The sequence below is a fragment of the Platalea leucorodia genome (assembly GCF_965183815.1).
Source record: "Platalea leucorodia genome assembly, chromosome: 5".
NCBI lineage: Eukaryota > Metazoa > Chordata > Aves > Pelecaniformes > Threskiornithidae > Platalea > Platalea leucorodia.
This window is the reverse complement of record NC_138827.1, coordinates 69878079-69900771: the sequence shown is the minus strand read 5'-3', so window position 1 is coordinate 69900771 and position 22693 is coordinate 69878079. Positions and strand designations below refer to the sequence as shown.

The 22693-nt window shown below is 39.1% G+C and overlaps 1 protein-coding gene across 2 annotated transcripts; it reads left to right on the top strand.

The window, feature by feature from the left end:
• The first annotated feature begins 3892 nt into the window (after positions 1-3892).
• On the top strand, positions 3893-22344 carry STK17B (serine/threonine kinase 17b). 2 transcript variants are annotated; one of them, XM_082314296.1, is made up of 8 exons: positions 3893-4025; positions 6827-6982; positions 10759-10971; positions 14248-14392; positions 14631-14757; positions 15674-15722; positions 17118-17297; positions 19410-22344. In XM_082314296.1, the coding sequence occupies exons 2-8, from the start codon at positions 6861-6863 to the stop codon at positions 19690-19692; spliced, it is 1119 nt and encodes a 372-aa protein (XP_082170422.1). In that variant the 5' UTR covers positions 3893-4025; positions 6827-6860; the 3' UTR covers positions 19693-22344. The 2 variants fall into 2 exon arrangements, with proteins under 2 accessions (XP_082170422.1, XP_082170423.1); XM_082314297.1 differs by lacking the exon at positions 3893-4025 and adding an exon at positions 4396-4599.
• Positions 22345-22693: the final 349 nt, after the last annotated feature.

The window sequence follows — 22693 nt, the reverse complement described above, 5'->3', positions numbered from 1 at the left end:
TTGAGACTCAAGCCCTTTCAGACTCGGTTCTCTGTCATAGTTCTCGATGTTAGACTCATAAGACAGTTTCATCCAGATCAGATTGATGCCATGTATTAAGCAATTGGTCGTTTTTCCCTCAGCATAAAGACCGGAGTTTGTATAAAGCTTGTGCCGGGTGATGCTGAGGCAATTCTGGTAAGCAGTGACTGGATGAAATAGAGACGCTATTTGCCCGTTGCACTGAGGATTGCCTTTTGTTACTTCCTGTGCACAAACGTGGTGGGATTCTTGCAGAGATTTTGGCATGGGCAAAAATGTCAGTTTTAAACAACCTGTATTAAAAAAATACATGATAATTCTTTTTGGATGAGGCGGGTATCTGCATTCAATGATTAGGTCATTTCCAGAACTGACCATTGCAGGTATGGCAGGAGATGGCATGCTGATTCTGAGGGACCTGTGGCAAAACGTTGTTCTGTGCTTTGAGTATTTCATGTTTTGGGTTGGCATTTGGTGTCAGAGAGGCTGCTTCAGCTAACAGTGCTCTCGTAGGTATCTGGGACATGGGAAATCTCTACAGGGTGGTGGGGTGTTGAGTTTTTCTTGCTTATTTTGTCCCCACAGAATGAGAGAAACAATCTGTGTCAGTAAGTACAGGAGCATCACCCCTAAGACAGGCAGCTTTGTGCTATAATCGGAGATGCACAGAATCAGCACATTTTTCCGCTAGCCTGCTGTGGGGTGTTCTGGTGTGCCAACTCTGTGCTCTTCCACCAAGCAAACAGCTGTGGGTATTTTGCACACAAACGATCATCTACTTTGCAGGCAGATTTGCTCTTGCTTCTTGAAGGCCACAGTAGTAGAGACGACATGTAGAAAATGTGGATCCTTCCCCATGACTTTGGACCTGCAGGACACTGAAGATGCTCAGGTAAGGCTTCGTTTTGCATGTGTTGTCACATGACTTAAGCACGCACTGCCCTGTGGAATGGTGATACCACAAGGAGGCTTAATGGCTTGGTGGAATTACTCATTTGCCTTATGTTTTTTGAGGCTTTTGTGGTGCTACAGATCAGCGTCTTGCCTTATCAATGTCTTGTCAAAGTGACCACAAACAAGTTGGAGAAGGCGGCTCAGACATTCTCATCTTCCATCTACGTGGCTCTTAATGTTGTCCACTTGTCCCCCACTCTAGCAGTGCAGTTACCTGCTGAGAAGGGTAGGTTGCCGTCTATTCAGTCCAAACTACATCGACCCCGTGACAGGTTTGAGTTGAAATCAGCACTTCTGGAGCAATCTGAGCTTTTTCCACAAGGTTAGCTTCCTAAAACATGTACGGCTCTGATCAATGTGAGCTGCACATCACAGCTTTACCAAACTGATAACTGATCAAGAAGAAAGTTCTTTACATTAAAGCCTCTAAAGACTGTAAAAAGCCAGCTTTGCAATGGATAGATAATTAAGGAAAGCAAGAGAAGAAATTATTGTTAAGAATGGGAATTATGAAGCTAACACCTTTGGGACAATTAAAAAATAGCAATTAATGAGCAGGTGCATGCATTAGTAATAAGCATAGTTCATGATCCTGTACTGTTGTGACCTTCAGCCTACCATTCCCCCTCCTCCACCCTCTGTTTGTCATTCTCTGTGGTGGAGTATCTAAGTAAATTCCAAAGTCCTCAGGGTGGAGTCCTGCCAATTATACCCTTCTCCAAGTGCCATACATGTTTCTATGGCATTACATAAACAGATAACCAAGACTACAATAACACGCATGTCATGAAGCATTTTTAGTATGTATTTGGGTTTCAGAACTTAAAGGGAGAGTAGAGCAAATCTTGGCCTTGAAAAGGATCGGTAAAGATGCACAAGCAGCTAAGGAGACAAACATAGGCACTGTCATTTACTTTTTGGCACTATGTGCTATAATAACCTAAAACATCTTAATTGTAGTCGTCATTTAATTTTACTCCTGTGGATCATTCGGTATGTTCGGAATGCTGCTTGCTTTTCATGCTGCACAAAGAACACTTCTCAACAAAACCAATCTTTTCTACATGTTGTATTTTTATTTGGCAGATGTATTTGAAATCCTGTTATAATGAAGAAAGGGTACAGTCTGGAACTCTGCAGAGATAGTGGAACTCTGTGGGAGAGAGTAAAGATTTTGGGCTTTTTTTGTCAAAAATATCCACAGCTCAAAATGCTAAAAATCTAGATGGAAGGTCAAGCGAGCAGGAGGTAACACTTGAAAAGCAGCTCATGTTCTTAGTAGGTATATCTTACTGTGCCAGCTGCATGGTATAATACATTCCAAAGTCTTCAAGAATACTTTCAATCTTCTCAAACTGTGTATCTCATTTATAGTACTTTAACTGATCTTAATGTAAGCATTGCTGTGACAGCATGACTTACATACTGTACTCGCCATGCACATAGCAATTACCTATTTCACTGGCAGTGCCACAGCATAAACAAAATTAACCCAGTAACTAATGGTGCACTGCTGAAATTTAAATTTATAGCTCTTAAACTCTTATGCTACATTACTATTATTGTCTTTATGGCAAATCTATTATAAAACGGATGTCTGCAAATTTCTAGGGCAGCTGGTTGGATTGCTTCACAGAGGAAATCAATTTGGCAAACAAATTACAGCTATTTTAGAACTCTTTCTAATTTCAACTTATTTCTAAAGCGTGCTTTAGGCCACAAGTTAAAGTCTCATAACTTTTTTTTTTTCCCTTTGGGCTCCTTAAAGCAAGAGGCTCTGAAGACCCAGTTGCCACTTACGCGCATGAAAAAGGTTGTCAAACAGACCGTGTATGACATGTGTACTTGTATAAAAGTAATAAAAAGTAGGTCCTGTTCCCGTTTGAACATGCGTATGCAAATGTCAGTGAGAACTGGTATACCAATTTCCGTTTTTAACCTGACCTAGACAGTAATATGGTTGCCTAAGACTTTGCAAGCTGCGTCATAAACCTTAACATAAAAAGTATAGCTGCGTGCAGTCTCTGCTGGTAAGCGCACACAAGTTTTGTTATTGTGGTTGTGGGTTTCTTTGTCAGATCCCCAGCTACGCTAGACCAGAAAAGAAAGAAAACACTGCAGACTTCGCACGTCTCCCCGCGGCCTCCCCGGCACCAGCCGTGTGCATGGATGGCTCCGTGCGGCTGACCTTTACACCATGGTACCTAGGACACCTTGCGCTACCCCAACGCCTCAGCCCTTCCCCTTTGTTCTAGTACTGCTGGATGCAGCGTACACACGGGAAAGCCTCATGACAGTGTTTAGATTAAACACAGCCCTTTGACTAGGAGATACCATCGGTGCATCTCGCCCAAACCGGCGGCTCTCCTTGTCCTGCTCTCCGCCAGGCGGTGAAACAAAATGGCTCTCCTGCAGCTGCCCCAGACGCGGGCAGGCCGCCAGGCGGCGGCGGCGCACGGCCCCACTCCGGTCGCCCACCGGCTCCTAAAGAACCGGCCGGCCCTGCCGCGCCGGGCCCAGCACCCCGGGCGGGGGGGAGGCGGCCGGCCTGCCTCAGCGGGGCCGGGCAAGGCCGCGGCTCCCAGCACCGCGGGAGGAGGAAGAGGAGGAACAGGAGCGCGTCCCGGCCGCGTCGGCGGCGCCCCCTCGGCTCTCACGAAGGAGCTAGGCGAGGCGGCGGCTCACGCAGGCGGCACCTGCCGCTCCCGGCCGCCTCCGCCGGCAGCGGCCCCGCGCCGCCCCCGCATCCCCCGCCCGGCTGCCGTCGAGGGGCGAGGGCACCCAGGCGGGGGCGCTCCCCGGTCGCAGGGCGCCCCACCAATCGCCGGGCAGACGGCTCGCCCCGCTGGGCGCGGATTGGCTCCCTGCCGCCGAAGTGGGCGGGCCGGGCGGGCGCCGCCGGGGCAGCCACATCTACCGGGCTGCGCTTTTCAAACGCCGACTGTGCGGGCGCGGCGGTTGGCGGGTGCGCGGGCCGGCCTGCGGCGCGTGCGGGACGTTGCGGCGACCGTTGGCCCGTGAGGGGCTTCCTGGCCGTCTGGCGGAGAGAGGTGAGCGCTCCCGAGCTGGGGCTGCAGCTCCCGGCCTCAGCTGCCGCGGGTGAGGGCGGGCGGATCCGGTGGGGCGCGAGGTGGGCGGTGGGAGCCTCGTACTGCCTCCCCCGCCCGGTGTCGGAGCTCGCCAGGCTCGGGAAGGGCTGGCGGCAGCACCCCGAGGCGCGGGGGTGCCGGTGAGGAGAGTTGGGGCGTACCGCGGACATCCTGGGCCGGGTCCCGCCCTGACGCCGGCGACCCGCCCCGACCGGGTTTCAGCGCACTCGGGAGCGGGCAGCCCCCGCCGGCCCTAGTTGCGGTAGCACCGGGAGCAAGGGAGGGCGGGAGGCGAAGGGAGTGCTTCGTATCCTTCAGCCCTCTCCGCACGGGGGCTCGGTCACCGGGGGAAGGCCCGGGTGTGGAGCGAGGGGACGAGAGTGCGGGATACAGATCCGCCGCTGCCCCTCCTGGTTCGCTCAGAAAGGGGAGCCTGAGCTGGCCGTGCGTGCTTTCCTCCTTCGCGCTGTCGCTCGGGTGCATCTAACGTTGCCTTAGCGTGGGCTGCGGAGTGGGGCAGGTCATCGCCGAAAGGGTAAAGCGCGGCCGCGGTGAGGAGGTGTGCGGGGACAGCCGGCTTTTCCGCGGGGACGTCTGGGTCCCGGGGCTCTGGGTGAGCGGAGGGGGACGCTGCTGGCCGCGCAGGTCGCCGCGGGGCTCGCCGCTCCGCCGGCCCCGGCAGGGCGCTGGGTGCCTGCCACCCATCGCCACCGAGGGAGGTGTGGGCCCTGCAGTGTCGCGTAGTGTCCTGGTGCTGCTCGTCCGTGGTCCTTCTCTGCTGAAGCTGAACGTCTTCCTAGCCCGGGGCAGGGGCTTGACTTTTCTTGGAAGCAGTTAAATGAAGTGACTTTTTGACCAGTTAAAGATAGTTTAGTGGGAAGTTTTCTCTTTAATGGGAAGCTTGCAAATTTCTGAGAGATGCATACTTCCAACGTCTGTTACTCGGGGATTTTGGTGCAATGTGCAACACCACCACAGATATCACTTCTAATTTTGGAAATAGCTAATGTATTAGAATTTGTGCCTTTTTTTATAGCTAACTGGATTTGAAATTGGATCTTATTCTCCTGAACAGATTATGCGCCTGTTTGTGGGTTTCTGCCTGCTATGAATACATGGGTGTTTTTCTCTTCTTGATGATGCTAAGCTAAAAAGATATGTGATTTCTTACCAGAGAAACAGTTAATAAAACAAAAGTTCTCCTTAATAATAACTCTTTAAAAATAATGATGGAAGATGAAAGCTTATATAATAAATTTGATAATAGTAAGTTCTTAATCAATTAGGTCAATTGTCTAATATAAATAAATCTCTTTGTGCTGAAGTACTGCAGTGACAAGATAACTTTAAATATGAAACTGTTTAGTGAGTGCCGTTCTAAGGAGAGTCATGTAAAATTTCAGACATCTGAATCAGTCTCTTAAATGATAAGATGTCATATAATTGGGGAAAAAGGAATGCATGTTTGTTACAAACAAGGTGACTGATAGACTTGTATGTTAGATTGTATTGTGCCCCCTTGATAATTTTTAAGAGGTTATTTCATGCTTATCAAATGCTACTTTGAAGATATTCTTAAACTGTGTAGTGGGTTTTTTTCTTTTTTTCCTGCTAAAGCATGAATCATGATTTAAATCCAGAATAGTTCCAATATGAATATCCATGTTCCAAGATCTGGTAGTTTGAATAATGTTTGATGGGTACTGGATTATATTTGAATCATAACTAGTTCAAGTGCTCCCCTAGAAATTTCTGATAGTACACTTCTGTCATTTGAAACTGAAGGTGCATTTTTGTAAGTTTAACTGTATCTGAACTGTAATTTGCCTTGTGATTTTTTTTTTTTTTTCCTTCACTGATAAAGGTAAACTACTCTTTAACTTAAAATAAACCATCAACTAAGACTTCTGTTATCCTTCAGTAACCTTTTTCTGTTTTGCTTTTGCATTTCACCTGAAGAGATGCTTCAGGCCTATAAATGTGAATGCCAAAACCCAGTATTTTTACTGTTTGGGTTTTTTTGTGTGTGTGTTTTTTTTTTTTTTTTAACAGTAGTAGAAATAATGTGGGTGGGTATATCTTCATGATGTGCTGTTCTGCTGGTTTATTAAGGTAATTTAATCAGGCTTACTACATCGTTTGGTTCTAAATGATCTGAACTTGCAAAGAGGATATTGTCCATTCATGCCTCTTTCTGACAATTAATCTAGCGTTAAAATGAAACTTAGATGAGCTAGAGTGAGTTTAATAAGAAATGTGAATCTTGCCACTGGAAAAAAACTTTTTTTTTTTTTTTTCTTCCCCTCCTGTGGTTAGCTATTCCTGCTGTGTTGCCGACAACAAACAGCAAGGAGTTTTGGTTAAGTCCCCCAGGGATACCAGTTAAAAGTGTAAACTTAAGAGAATTGCTGGAACCTACCATATCATTAATAGTTAAGTAGTTATTAGCATTTTTACTAGAACTGAAGCTTATCCCTAATATTTTATGGATGTGCTCCAGGGGGAAAAAAAACTCTCTTATCTTGCATGTTAAAATTATTTAAAAAAAAAAAAAAAAGTCTTTCAGTTAATTTTTTTTGCATGTCTTGATTCGTATTCCTTTCAGGTTTTATTTTTACAGTGATTAAATGTGGTGTTTTCAGGTCACTACTGAACAAACTTAAGGCTTTTCTAGTCTGATAAACCTGAACTTTAATATTCGTATACTTTCCTGCACTGTAATTATGGGATTTCCAAAACTCTTAATTGTTTTACTTTAACAGGTGACTGGTCGAAGAGAGAGACCTGTTACTGACTATGTCGAGGAGAAAGTTGGAGAATAAAAGCCTTTCTGGCTTGTTAGCCACATCTCTGCAGACACAAATCAAGACAGACAATTTCCACAATTTTTATATGCTTGAATCGAAAGAGCTAGGAAGGTAAGATTATTCCTATTTATTTTATTTTTAGTAAGAGGAATTTCTGCTGCAAGAGAATTATTTGTGCAATGACAGACCTTTTCTGGCAAACTTTTATGGTAGTAGATAGGGAATGAAGTATGGCTCTTCCCTTCCCCACTCCCTTTGCAGTATCCAACAGGTTCTCTAGGGACCAGGAAAAGATACAGTGAGACATAAGTTGCCAGCCTTTTCCATGTCAGAGAGATTTAGCTTGTTTTCATAGGCATGTCGATCTGGGATTATGTTCCTTTTCTTCTATTTCCCCTGTCTAGTCACACACCACATTCCAGGTACATAAACTAAAGAAGAGATGACGTAGGGTAATACTGCAAGACAAAGAGTGGGGATTTTGAGTTGGTTGTTCTGGTTGGTTGGTTGAGTTTTTTGATGTTGAGAAAACAAAGACCTTTTTCTCTCCCCCTCCCACCCTCAAGCAGTTACTCTAAGTTTCTAACAACCTGCTGTTTCAGAGTAGTTTTGCAGCCTGCTTCCCTAGCTCATGTTTGCAACAGTAAAAGAGGAAATAAAACAAAAGAAAAAAAAACCCTTGGTATTTTTGATACTGTTTCAGGCATCTGAGTTAATGCTTTTTTGAAATCATTGGGTTAATTCATACCTTGAAAATATTCAGGGAATTGGGTGTAAAGCCATGCAAACATAATGCCATGGTCATGTTTCCAAGCTCTTTGAACAGAAGTGGCATGGGTCAGTTTTACAGTTGTGCCTTGCTGTGCTATGTAGCAATCCTTTGCACCTGTAACTTGTTTTGTCAGCAAAGATGCTCTTCTAAATGTGATTTGGTGAACGCTTTAGCCTTCATTGTTATCTTGGGCTGTTTTTTTTTTTCCTAGCATGTACTTTATCTGGTACACCTTTATAAAAAGTGCACCTTGCAGCCCATAACTTTCCTCTTTTCTTATTCTTTGTCAGCTCTAGTTTTGAATTCTAGGTTCTACAGAAGCAGCTTATATGCGCCATCCTCTAGAACTCCAGTATTCTTAAAATGCTGGATTTTCAGATTATACATACCTGTGACATGATGTCTAAAGCAAACAAAAGTACAGATTTTGTGTGGATTCCAAAACAGTCTTTAATACTTTCTGTACATGCAAAACCAGGCATAACAAAATAAGTGCCAAAATGCAAAGGAACAGAAGAAGAGTAGTATGTTTTCCAAACATGTTTTTGACTTTTCCTGGCCTAACAGTGTGTGCATGCATTTTTAACTGTTTTAAGTGTTCACAACACTTCGTAAGTGATGTAAAACCCACCTTTCGTTGTAGCTTCTCTAAAAGATTTAACATGCTTTTCTTTTCACTTGCAATTTTCTTCTTCCTGTTCAGGTTACTTAGTAAATGGTTCTTTTGTTTTTCTCTGCTTAAGCTTCCAAGTCCTATTTCTTCCTCCCACACCCTTATCTTTTAGGTCCTCTGGTATTTAAGATACTGACACATGAAGCAGGCAGGTTCTGTTTAGTGAGTTAAGTAGTTTTGTCCCAGTGTGTGGATGGCTTGGCTTCTTTTGAAGTAGTTGAATTTTTGCAGTTTATAACTTGGTACGTGAAAACAACTTGAAATCAGTTTTTATCTTGTAAAACTGGGCTGTAAAGTGTACAGTTAAGCAGTTGCTTTGCAGGCAACAAGGAGTAGGAACCACTTTGCTTGCTTCAGTGCAACACTTCAGATCTGACTTCTTTTGCATTTCTCGAAAGTTCCACTGCTCTAAAATAATTTTGTCTTAATAATTTTGTCTTAATTGTCACACTACAAATACAGTATAAACAAGTAGAAATTCTTACATCGTCTATCTGGAGATATTGCTGTCCCTCAAAGCTGTTATACCCGCAGTGTCTAGAAGGAAGATGTGCAAAAACTATCAGGGAAGATCTTGCTGTTCTCATGAAACTCAACCAGTTCCCCTTTTTTAATTTTAGAGAAACTTTTGTGGTTGACAGGGTGATGTGATGTTAAAACAAGAATGTAAGCTGTGGGGGAGTAATCTTAAACTTTGGTATATTACGAAATTCAGCTCAATAACTTCAAGTGCTCTGCAATAATACGCTTGTTTAACAACTGGGAAAGGACTTGGCCATTTCAAGCTTACGAATAGTTGCTAAAATGAAGAGTGTGCATGTATCAGGCTGTAAATAACTTCCACCTTGTAAATTAATTTGAGTTTCGTACTCTTACCTTTCTAAATGTAGTGCTTTAAAAAAAAGGACAAAGAAATCCTAACGCTAATTGATGTTGAAATGAATGATGACAGAGAACCTGTTCTGTTGAATTTATTTCTAAATAAGTGATAGTAGTATGATTAAAGGTCAACTTTACATGTTTAATAATTTAGTCAGATTTGTACAAACTGTATTTAACATACGGCTATTTGTAAGTGAAAATCTGATTTTTCATGAGATGATCATACCTTTTTTGATTAAATACTGAAGTCTAGATTTTTTCAAGAAAGACTCAGACATACCTTTTTTTAAGAGATGTTCCTTTTAGGCATTGGGGGTTTTTTGCAGCAGCAGAAGGGCAAAGCCTGCATGGCAACATAGTCTTTTCTGCTAAAGAAGCTAATTTGGTTGAAAAAGTGCAGGTCAGATAGCTTGTACTAAGCTGCTTCATCAAGTTTGTTCTTAGTATGCTGTGGTAACAAAAAACATGCATGGAGAGGCATTCTTTTTTCAAAGACAGAAGTGTAGATCTTGTTCTTTCTACACAGTTTTACAACTGTTTTTAAAACTTTACACAATTTATTTTAGCCCTTCAAGTTGTTTTGTTTTTAATGTTTCTTGTATCATTTAAAAACACTTTGCAAGTATGCAACTAGGCATTTCTGGGAACGCAAAACTTGTGATTATAAAACGTTGCTTTTTCAGGAGTTTATAACTTGGCTTAAAAAACTGCATTTTTTCCCCTAATTTTTTAAAAGGTCAGCTTGGTGTTTTAACTGCAGTATGTGGTTTTCTTTTAAAAACATTTCTATGCCAAAATACATTTTTGTTTCCATACCTAAACAGTTGGCTAGGAAATAAAGCAGCACACTTTGTCTAACTGTAATTGAGAGAGAGAATGCTAAGTACCGGGTGTCTTTCTGTTAAGATGTTTTTAAACATTTTGTAGATACCTGTGTTTGGTTTTTTTAGGAGTACTACATGATTTATAGAGGGAAATTCTCTTTACAACTCTAAAATTTTCTGCACTGAAGACCTTCACCCCCATCCCAGCATAGAAATATGCTTTATTTTCTGTGTTCATTCTCTGCATTTCACAAGGTTTTGCTTTGTTTGTTACCGTATCCTGTAGGTGCTATAACATGGTTGAGTTTTTTTTAATATAATATTGCCAACCTGAACAAAGCCCTGAGCAGCCTGGTAGGATCTTGTAGCTGGCCCTGCTTCAAGCAGGAGGTTTTGCTAGAGACCTCCAGAAGTCCCTTCCAACCTTAGGTATTCTATGATTCTGTAATCCTACAGGTCCATGTAACCTGATAACTCTGATTTAATGGTTAGCTAGTCTAAGGCAAGACAAGGGAATTGTACTGGGTCTTGCCAAAGCTTCATCTAACTTAGTATCCTTTCTCCTACAGTGGCTGAATGTGAATGTTCAGGGAATAGTGTAAGAATGGGCCAAACATGGCATTCCCCTGATAATTTTGTTTAAGTTTCCAATTATTTGCCATGCCTTTTTATTTCTAACGGCAATTTACATACTTTTTATGTCTTAAGTCTTAATGTTTTCCCTTTTATTTTGTAGAGGAAGATGTGCTGTAGTTAGAAAATGTATAGCTAAATCCACAGGCCAAGAGTATGCAGCTAAATTTTTGAAGAAAAGAAGAAGAGGTCAAGACTGCAAAGCAGAGATTCTTCATGAGATTGCTGTGCTTGAATTAATGAAATCTAACCCTCGCATAGTTAATCTCCATGAAGTCTATGAAACAGCAAATGAAATCATCTTAGTGTTGGAATAGTAAGTATGCCTTCATCAGATGTTCCATGTTTGTAGTTACAAATGTGTCAATATACTTATTTTTACCATGAGTTACCTGAACACCCAGAAGAATTACAACAGTATGCTATATACATTATGCTAATATTTCATTATGATATACTTTATAAGCTCTTACGGACTTTTTTGGTAAGATTTATTTTCATGTAAATGCAAGAGTTGAATCAATTGCTGTTAATCTGAATATTTGGTTTTGTACGTGTATTTTGTTACATCCACAGCTGATGAATTTTGTCAAACAATATGGAATAAGGCATAAACCAAAACACACTGAAACCTATAGTAGTTCTGTATTCAAAATCTTTAAAAAATGGACTGAAAGATTTTTTTTTGACAAAAAGCTCTCAAAAAATAAAGAGATTCTTCTTTTTTTTTTCACTGCATAACCCAGTTTCGTAGACAATTTCTCTCGATTTCAAATTGAAATATTTTTTGTGCCTTTAAATACTATCTCAGGAGTGTAATTTTGATTAAAACTTGCTTGTTTAATTTGAGCAGATTACTTCTTCTGCTAGTTTGATTTCTGTAAAAAAAAGCTCTGATCAATTTTCAGGTCAGGCTAATCTAATATAAAACCTGAATACAAACTTCACAGTGTAATTTTTTTTTTCCCTTAAAGAATCTTTCATGCAAGCTGACAGGAGAGAATATCCTTGAATCCCATAGAAAGTGCACAGTGCTTTGATACATCTTAAATCATACAAAAAAAAAAAAAAAGTAGCTACTGATACCTAGTACGCAGGTTTCAGAGAAGCTGAGCACATCCGTGTTCTATAAACTTCAGTCACTGCTTGACGTTTTGGTGACTGAAAACTTGCAACTCATTTGCAGGTTCTGAGCTTCTAAATTTAGTGTTTTTGTTGTTTTAAAACTGTTTGGCTTTTAGAGCTGTTTCCTTCAAAATTCCCATATCTTTTTAGATGCCCTTGTGGCTTCTCCTAAGCTCTGAAAACAAGTCTAATTTGGGAATCCAATTTGAATTATCTGTCATATTTGCTGTATGTGTAGATGTTTGTTTGGAATGTAAGGAACAAAAATGCGGTTTGTGAAATTAATTTAGAAAGTCTTTTTCTAGGTAGGATGTAAGCTTTATGTACAAAGTATTTGAAGAGCTGTCAATGGTGGTCTGCACATACCATGATAAATTCCTTCAAATTTTCCAAAGAATGTAGCTAGATAATCATAAAAACACCTTCCCCCCCCCCCCCGAACTAGATGATCCCTAACATATTATTTGTTGTTCTGAGAAGACTAAAATAATAAATAATGTAGAAGTAAAGACAAAGTCCAGATGACAACTTTTGAACTTCTTACTAAGAACAAGTGCAAGTTCACATAAAAGCCATACTGATTTTCCTTCTTCTGTTTCAGCTCAGCTAACTCAGTCTTGCTTATTAAAGCTCTGGAATGAAACAACTTCCTTATACTACATTGGTGTTATGGTCTACTTTGTAGTTGTGTTCAGAAGTCTTGCAGTAAGCGTTCCTAGTTCTGTTGGGATAAGCAGGGGGCTGATTACGCTTCTGAATTATGTCCTTCTGTAGCAGAATACACAGATTTTATTGTTTGGTTTTTTTTCTCATTATCAGAACTCTGAAGCAGTACGTCAAAAGAGTTGCAAGAAATTAGTCCTTTACTCATAAAATAGTTTATAAGCATTTCCCATTTAGCCATATTTTTCCTCCTACATGTGGTCCTCGCTATTGTGGGATTGTATTGGTGGGGTTCTTTGGAAGATGTAGTAGTAAGAACCAGTTTGTGCAAGTGCACATTTTCTAAGTAAAGGAGAGAAATTGATGCTTGCTGTCTGTGAGGACTTCCAAATCCTTTTCAGTGGAGCTGTTCAGTTCTTTACTCATCTGGTTGTCCACCCATCCAGACCATAATGTAGTAACTTGTATACAAGAATACTATGGGAGACAGTGTTGAAAACCTTACTAAAGTTGAAGTAAATGACATCCGCTGCTCTTCCCCTTGTCTACGTTTTGTCATAAAGGCAGCTGGGGGAGGCATTACTCATACCTCGCAAAAACACAGTCACTAACCCGCTGGAGCTATGTTGTCCATTTTCTAACTTTTTTTATAGACTCTATCATTTTGCTAACGATGAAACTCAGGCTTACTGATCCATCGTTCTGAGGTAGCGCTTTATCCTTGAGAGAGAGAAACTTCAGGCAGTTAGAGCAGGCTGAAAAATTATTTCAAACCCAGCATGAAAGGAAACAGCTGACACTGTGGCAAAGTGAAGAAGTAGAACTAATAAACCACATGCAACACGGTTATTTCCATGCTTCCTTTATACTGTACTAATAGTAGGGTTTTTTGTAAGTAAACAACAGCCTTTTTCTGAGGAAGACATATTTGAGATGCTGTGTGAAAACATGAAGCTTGTCAATCTCATCTTTGTTGTTAGTGTGGAAATGGTAGATTCCAAAGTGACAGAGCTGAGTCCTTCTGTTTCTGAATATTCTGTGTCTACTAGAGTTCTGGAAGATACTGCTCACTAACTGACTAGGCAACTGTATATTTCATCATTATCAGCATGCTAGATTTTCTTCCTGGTATCTCTCTGATAGAAACATCTGATTTTTAGTCTTCCATCAGAATGGCAGGACTTAGGGTGGCAAGTATGCAGTTTCTTCCCTCTCCAGAAATAGTCTTCAGCAACTCTAGCTTTTCATTGCATGTACTCCTTATATTTACATCACAGCTACATCATGTAAAAAAAATGATGAGTTTTACTCCTGAATTCAGAGAATAGGAATACTGCTGGGCTTTCTTGCTTTGAATTATTTATGGACCTGGTCTAATGGAAGAAATTTTAGATTTGACTTGAAGAGAGAGGCTGCTTCTGTTACGGAATGATGATAGAACTCATCTTCCTGAAGGCATCTTCACACTCACTTACAGGAAAGCATGCTTGAGGGTACCAAAGCATTATGAGGTTTTCAGCCACAAAGTTCTGTTTCACTGTCTCAACTACTGTTGCTGGCTATGAGGAAAGAAAAAAGCATAATCAGATTTTTTTTTTTCCCCTTTTCTAAGTTCCTATATGATGTGTCTTGGCATAAGTGTGTGTAAAAAAGAAAAAAGAGTAATAATAGCAATATTCCCAGCCTCTCTGAGAATATGATACATGAATATATATTATATAAATAGGTACTATATATAAAATTTTTCTTAACTTAAGCTTGAAAATTCCAAATTAATATGTAAGCTTTCTTGAATGTCTTTCAGTGCTGCTGGAGGAGAAATATTTGACTTGTGTGTTCCAGATCTGGATGACCGAATTGGTGAAAGGGATATTATAAGACTTATAAGACAAATACTTGAAGGACTTTGCTGCTTGCATGAAAACAATATTGTTCATCTTGATTTAAAGGTGAGGCTGCAGCAGACTTTTTATTTTGGTACTTTATCTTCAATTTAGTATTACGATAATCAAAGTCATTTGTTAAATACACAACAAAGATGAGGAGAAAAAGCAGTGTATTAGATTAAATAATTTTCTAAAATAAAATCTAGCAATAAGTATTGCATAATTGAAATGACATTTAGTACCTTGGGATTTTTTGCAGCTTGTATTTTATTAATTGAGAATTAAATCTTTTCTATTCTAGCCTCAAAATATTTTGCTGAGCAGTGTCAATCCTCTTGGTGATGTAAAAATTGTAGATTTTGGCATGTCTCGGAAGCTTGAGAATTCTAGCGAACTGCGGCAGATCATGGGAACAACAGAGTATCTAGGTATGGAAGAGTTCCTTCACAATTTCTGATATGTGGTTTTGAGAAAACAGAAACAATTCATGTAATGTGCTTATCAACTTATCAGTCATTACTGGAGAAAGAATGACAGGACAAGGCAACATGTTTTGAACTGTTCTTTTTTTAGAGTAGTCAGCAAATATTTGCACCAAAAAAATCCCAAATTATATCAATAAGTGCACCTCTAATTTCATGCTGTAGCATTTGCTGTGATGCAGACCGTTAAACCGACAAGAAATTTTGGCTGTTAAATTCTTTTGATTAGAGTTGAAGTAGAACATTAGCATGCGCAAAGAAATGTTCTTTGGATTAGGAATGCTGTCTAATATGATGATTTAATGAGATTAAAATATTCCTCAGAAAGGGAAAGATTGCCGTTAACACTTGGCCCTCTCTGAGGGGCAGGTTTCCTTAATGACCTGACTACACTCAATTTTAAGAGCACTTCAGTCTGTAGTGAATAACTTGCTATCTAGCATATGCTAACAGCCACTGATGCTAAAATTGGCTTGGTCATCTGGCTTTGCACTGATAACATGCTGAAGGCTTTATGCATTCCCCTTAAAAAGCTATATACTTGAAAACCTCTTAGAAGAATCTTTTATGTGTGTGTGTGCATCTGATTAGAAAATATCTTGGGACTTGAATAGACTAGACTTTAGGCCATATAGTGCCATTTTAGTGTGAACCGGTTAAGTATCGGTGTGTCTAATCAAACGGAAATAACTTTTTTCCCCACCTTTGTGGCTTGAAAATAATAAGCTTGATTATTGAAACGGCGTATTTAGTCTCATAATAATGGTTGGCAAAAAACTGCCAGAAATTTAGTGTATGATTCAAGGCCACTTGAATAATATATCTATTAAAGTGTTTTTCTTCTCCCCATCTCTTTCTCTAGCTCCAGAAATCTTAAACTATGATCCTATTACCACAGCTACAGATATGTGGTAAGTTGTATATGTTAATTCATTTTATTGAGGTAGGTGTGAGCACTTAACAATCTAGGGGCCAGATCCAGACTCTGATGCAGTTTTATCTGGCTTCCAAGAATACCCTTCTGTTGGTCTGCTGACCAAAAGAGGGAGAGTTGGGAAGGGAAAGAGCCCTTGGGATATAATTTGGGGTTTACAGGAATTACTGTATATGGATCTGTTGCACACCTAGTAGAGAATGCAGGTGGCTTCTGAGCATGCAGAGTTATAGGTATTTGTTCTAAGGGAACAACAACAATGATTGGATAGCATACTTTAGGTATTAGTTACTCTTGGATGACATGCTTCAGGTATTGACTAGTCTTGGACACTCCTCCCTCCCCACTTTTGTATTATTAAATAATTTTATTATACAAATGATAAGTATTTTAACTTTCTACTTATCATTAGAGCAATATCTGCAGAAGGAATCATAAAAAATGAGACAAGTACCTTAAACTAATCCACAACTTTATTAAGTATACCTTTGTGGCCTATTAATTTCATGAGCTATGTTAGTGTAAAGGCTAGCTTTGGGATGTTTCCTTAAAAACATAAAATATTCATATGCGCTTCTTAAGCATCTAAATAATTAAAATTAATTTTCAAAAATTGCTGTGATCTAATTACTCCTTTGAAATTCTCAACTCGTAATATACTTAAATCTTTTCATGAATGTTTTTTAACCACTTATTATTTGCCTGCTTTTGTGGGAAGACATAAAAACAAACTATTGGTGCTTTACTCAGAATGACAAACACAGCAGCTGCATGTTTCCACACTGTAATTAGTACTAAGGTTTGATCTATGAGATCACAAAACCGTTTTTACTATGCATCAAGAAACCATCTAAGACTTATAATGAATCACGTGATGTGTGGTACTCATGTTCATGCTCTCAGGGAAAAAACATCTCAGCAAGAGGATATTGTAACACAAATGTCGATTGTACGGAAAGTTTGACTAAATCTCAGTCTTTGATACTTCATCCAGAATTGTAGTGAAAGATGTTTTTTATTTACATGCAAGTTAGAAAGTCTTTTTGCAGTTCTGTCATCCAGAATTGCTGTATGTCCAAGAATGGGCTGTGTAAAGGTGATGTATTTCCTTTTCCTAACAATCTCAATGGGAAGAAAAGGGTATATTGCAAGTAAACAATTTTCAAAAATCCCGTCATTGAGATAGGTACATAGCTTTCCTTGTGTGTGCATGTGCATATGTGCTTGGATCACATAAAAGTGAGATGTCACATGATGTTTCTAATTCTTTGAGTGTGGCATACATCAGGAAGTTTGATCTGCAGCACAACAAATATGGGGGGTATATTGTTTAGGTATTCTAGTAGGATTATACATTGTGTTCTTACCTCAGGAACATAGGTGTAATTTCATACATGCTGCTGACACAAGAATCGCCATTTGTGGGAGCTGATAATCAAGAAACTTACCTTAATATATCTCAAGTTAATGTGGATTACTCAGAAGAAACATTTTCATCAGTTTCACAGCCTGCCAAAGACTTCATTCAAAAACTTCTCATAAAAAATCCAGAGTAAGTAACAAACTCCTCCAGGCAAGAATCTTATCTTTTTATGTTTGTGGAGCACCTAGAAAAAGTGAATGTTAATTTGGGAGCTTAATACCACTGATATGATCAGTCAGACATTTCACAATGCATTGGTATTATCAGCTGGATATTTAAAAGTGTAGATTTATGCTTTTCCATAATGTTATGAAAAGGATCTTTGGTTCACTGTATGGCTATTACTGTAGTCAGGCTTGTGCTTTGAGTTTTGTATTTTGTGTTTTGAGTTTCTTTATATTTTCATTCAGAGGACAGATTATTAACAAATCTGATTAAATATATTCTAGAAAGGTCATATTCTTGTCCATAATTTAACCTTTTATTGCACAATTTGGAGACACTAAACGCAATCTTTTTGATGTGGTGCTTTCTTGTTTCCTGACTTACCTTTAATGTATCTTTCTGCTTGAAGAATTTTATATAAAAACTTGGCCGTCTTGTGACTGAGCATATATTCTTCAGAAATATATAGTGTTTTGCCATGTTCAGTCTTTTAAAAAAAAGTCCTCAATCAAAAGTGCAACCTTCTTTTTGTTTTTAAGGCATGTTTCCATAACTTTGCATTCTTTGGGAGTTCAGATCTAATCAAGGCCTCTCAAAGTAGCTGAACTTTGGGAAGACAGTCTTTGAGAGTGGGAGAATTATAAACATTAACTGTGTCTGTGCTTGCTGTATAGTGTTAAATCTGGGTATTTTTTTAACTGTTGCACCAGCAAATGCAGTAAAAAAAAAAACAAACAAAAAACCCAAACAAAATAAAAACGAAAGAAAACTCCCCTAAAAAGTACATATGGGGGAATAACATTTAGTAGAGTCAGTTAGTCATGTTCTACTAGGCATGGTCAGGTATTATCAATTATTGTGCTACATATTGTCATTTGTGGTGAGACAGTAGTCCCTGTCTTCTTCAGAGAGCCTGCAGCAAGCAGGAGTGACCCTGTTGTTTGGTTGTGACAGGGGTTTTTTGATAGGGGGGGTCAATGGGAGATGATATCCGTGAAGTGCCTACTTCGATGAAATAAGGACTCCCTATAAACTCCTGTCTGGACAGGATCAAGGATGAAGAGTCCTTTCTATTTTGGCATCTCACATAGAGAGTTTGTCTATATCTGGAATAACTCACAAAAACCATAGTATCATGAGGGAAGCAATTATGAAGAGCCTGCTTTGAGAAATGTTAGTGTGGACCTGCAGGATGTTTGGCATTCTGTCTCAGTTAGTACCCTACTTGCTTGCTTGCTTCTGGGCATCTCAGAGTCTTCATTATATCCTCAATAACTTCTTTTCCCCCATTCCAATTCTTGATGACTGTACCTTCTTGAGTCTTAAGAGGAAAAATCTGTCCTCAGATAGTCAACTCTGTAAAATTGCAGTTCTCTGACCAAAAAATATTCACGTGTTCTGGTAGAGTTAAGGACAAGTAGCGGGTTCTACTGCGTTTCCAGCAAGCTCTGTGGAACTTGAACAATGCAGAACATGATGAAAACTGTCGCAGCACTATACTAGGTTATCCAAAGGAACAATTTTCTAAGTCTCTATTTTGTTTGGTAGTAACTACATTTTGGAAGGGTTTACACCAGTTTATGATGACTTGCAAAAGTAAAACGCTGCAAAATGTCAGACAGAGTTGATGACATAATGTTATTTGGCCCTCCTTGAAAACCTAATGGAATATTCATTAGCCTCCCTGTTTATAATGGTCTGTATAAAACATAGGACTTCAAAGGCATACTCACATGCACATATATATATACATACACAATGTTGAAAACATTTCAAGGGACTATGAATACCAGCTGAGAAATGCCTATTCCTTGTTCTGATGAAAAGCTTACGAGTTCTGACACTCAGCAGTAGGGGAAACTGTCAGCTAAAATTTAGATGCATGTTGCCAATACGTAACTATAACAGGGTCTAATGTGGTTTTTAGCAGCAGTGGTAGTGGTGAAAAAACAGCAATATTAATCAAAATTGACACTAAAGAGTTAAGATTTCTTAGCATGTGTCAGAGCTCTTTTAATTACATTTTTAGTATTTCTGAAATTAATTTAAGCACCTTTACCCTTTTCTCTTTCAAAGGGAAAGACCCACAGCAGAGGCCTGTCTTTCTCATTTGTGGTTGCAGCAAGGGGAGTTCATACTCTTGTGTAGCCCTGAAGAAACTTGTTGCTCTTCTCTAATGCCAGGACACACAACAAAATGCTCAGAAGAGCGGCATATAAAATCCAGTTGTAGTGGTACCTGTAGCAACAAGGAAGACAAAGAAAACATTCCAGAGGACAGCAGCACAGTCTCCAAACGTTTCCGTTTTGATGATTCATTGCAGTATCCCCAAGACTTCATGACAGACTTCGTATGTTAATGTGTAATATAGACTTTTATAAAATGAATTTAGCATAATCTATTCCAGTAGCGAATATAAGATTATGGCTTGCCAATTCGTGCAGCATTGGCATACTGGAAATGCACTTTGATTCTTTTATGCTGGTGCTTCCTTTTCTATCCATTGCTGGCAATGGATTTAACTCCTGAGAAATTGGGGTTGTTGCACCAATAAAATGAATTATTTTTTTTAAGAAGATATAATTAAATATTTTTGCACTTTTCAAGTTTTAGTCCAAAAATGATGCCAGAGTGAACAAACTAAAACCTGAAAATGAGTTTGTTTAAATTCGGGCTTTGCCAAACAGTGGTTGAATACATGCATGCTTTTATGACTAGCCCTAGTAAGAGATTGGTCTAAGCAGGGAAACTGAATCTAGCTGTCTTACTGGGTTTATTTGTGACCATTCTCATAGCTTGAAATGGAAGCTAAAGTTGGTAAGTTTTGAGAATACAATACATCTGTTGGGGCCACTTGGAAAATTGCTTTCTCTCTAGGATCATTAGTAGTTAAGGAAATGTTTCTGTCTTATAGATTTGGTCCACTTAGGGATTATAATGCATACTCTGTGTGTTTTTCCTCTGTTGGATCTCTGGAATGCTTGAATAGAAAACGGGTAGGTTGTCAGTCCTTGTGCTAGTGGTCCTTTACTTCTTATCAGTCAAGTTATATTTGAAGAGGATGAGGGTCCCATGCTGATGTGCATATTTGATACGCTTGTTATTTTGCTTTCATAAATCCTGAAATAGTATCATCTACCTGTATTGACCTATTCCTCATCTTAAAAAAAAAAAAAAGGGGGGGGCAAAAAAACCCAAAACAACAAAAAAACGCAAACAAAAAAACCCCAAAACAGAAAACCAAAACCCTCACAAAAATAACCCAAAGCAGACAGCCTCTTTAGAGTTAAAAGTAATAACTGAATAAACTGAGAATAACCATTTTTGTCAGTGAAGCTGCAATCAAAAGCTTTTCATTATGCCCCTCTAATGTAGAAGTACAGTGCATCTTTGTGTCAATTATTGTTATCCATAATAACTTAGCTTCATGCCCGCTGAGAAATGGACTGCAGTGTGTTAGTACTTAAAGACAAACTACCTAATAATTGTTCTAAGCCTTTAAATTTGGTTTGTTTAGTGGGTTTGTTATTTTTTAAAGTTATATCCCTTCCACTTTCTGTTTCTAGGCACTGAGGAAATAATGCCTATGTCAAGTTTTGACTTAGAGCAAATACCAGTCATGCCTTAACAGTCTGAAACTAATACTGACAAAATAAATTCCTGTTTGTAACACTGAGGCTGGAAGTCTTTCTGTGTAGGGAATGTATTAAAACGCTTATAAATATTTCAAAAGTAAATGGCACTTTAAAATACTTCTGGGACTTTCCACTCCTCAGAGCTTAGACTTTATCATCTTTGATTTGGATTTAGTTTGTTTTGTATAATAAAATATCACAATCCGATAATTTTTTTTCAAGTGTGCCTGTGGACTTGTCAATAGTTAGGCAGATTGAGGTTTTGGAACAACATATGATTGAGAGGTGAACATGATGAGTGGTAAAAGGTTGTATTTTATCTTTCTTGGCACAAGGAAAGAACAGGGTTTTTTTACAAATAGATTTCAATATAAGGCATCACCATAATGCGTGGGGGAATTCAGGACTGTTGTCTTTATTTTGGGTGACACTCATGTCGACAAGTGAGAAGTTAACTGAGGTGTAAGGCATGTAAAACTATCAGCTTATGTTTGTCAGAAGTAGTAAAAGTTTTCCAAGACTTAACCTCATGTGAAATGAAGTACTGGCTATATTCAGCATGGATGAAGCTCAGATGCCTAGCTATAAATGAACCACACTGAGTCTCCTCTATGTATTAATTCTCATGTAACTTTTTTTCAGTGATACTGATTATATACTTAATTATAAAATGACTTTGCTGGAGGCAGTTGTTGGATTGTGTTCAGGTACCTTATACCCTTACTTTTCAAAGTCCTTGGCTTTTCCCAGTTGAAGTCTTATCTAATATTTTGTTTTTTCTTCCAGCATGGAGTCTAATTAGAACTGGGTAAATTAAAAATACGAACTATTTTATACATACTCAGAAGTTAAAGGTCACTTAAGGAAACAAATGTCAAAAAGCTGTAAGGGAAAAAGGTAGAAAAGAATGTTTATAAAGTTGTTAAATTCTAAAATTCTGCAAATATATTACTGAACTGAAATTGCAACTGGGAAGCTTGTGAAAGTCTTCATACATTAGTATTCTATTTTTAACATCTGGAAAATAAAGCTGAAAGCATATGCCAGCACTTTATGACGAAGTTGTTATTCCTTAAGATTTTTATCATGGTATCCGATGTTTACATTTCTTACTACTTTTGGAGCTAACTTATCTTTAAATTTAAATAAATGAAAATTGGTCTTATCCAAGGAACTTAAGTTTTGAAGACCTTCTTTGTACTTCATGTAAACTTAAAATATACCTTGAATCAGATTTTGTTTGGATCAGTGCATTTGATTTATTTAAAAATATTATTGTGCATGCATAACTTCAATTGAATGTAAATACATACATTGTACACAATTGTTAGCCTGTGTTGCTTCCTGCCATATTACTGGGAATTACCAAGTGTAAATGAGTGATGAGTAACATTTTAAGATGACTGAAGTCATATTTCTATGCAGTTCATTTTTATATTAAAAAAAAAAAATAAACTTTGCCTTTTTTCAAAACGTCTGTGTTTTCATTTCTTCACAGAATCAGAGAATGGTTGAGGTTGGAAGGGACCTCTGGAGGTCATGTTGTCCAACCCCCTGCTCAAGCAGGGCCTCTTAGACCTGGTTGGCCCGGACCATGTCCAGATGGCTTTAGAGTATCTCCAAGGAAGGAGACTCCACCTCTCGGGGAAACCTGTTCCAGTGCTCAGTCATCCTCATAGTAAAACTATTTCCTTATGTTCAGATGGAACCTCCTGTGTTTCACTT

Excerpts from the sequence above, each read along its gene's own strand:
- STK17B (XM_082314296.1), top strand. The coding sequence starts at position 6,861 with ATGTCGAGGAGAAAGTTGGAGAATAAAAGCCTTTCTGGCTTGTTAGCC. Across the intron at positions 6,983-10,758 it reads GAATCGAAAGAGCTAGGAAG|AGGAAGATGTGCTGTAGTTA; the intron begins GTAAGATTATTC and ends TTTATTTTGTAG. Across the intron at positions 17,298-19,409 it reads CTTCTCATAAAAAATCCAGA|GGAAAGACCCACAGCAGAGG; the intron begins GTAAGTAACAAA and ends TCTCTTTCAAAG.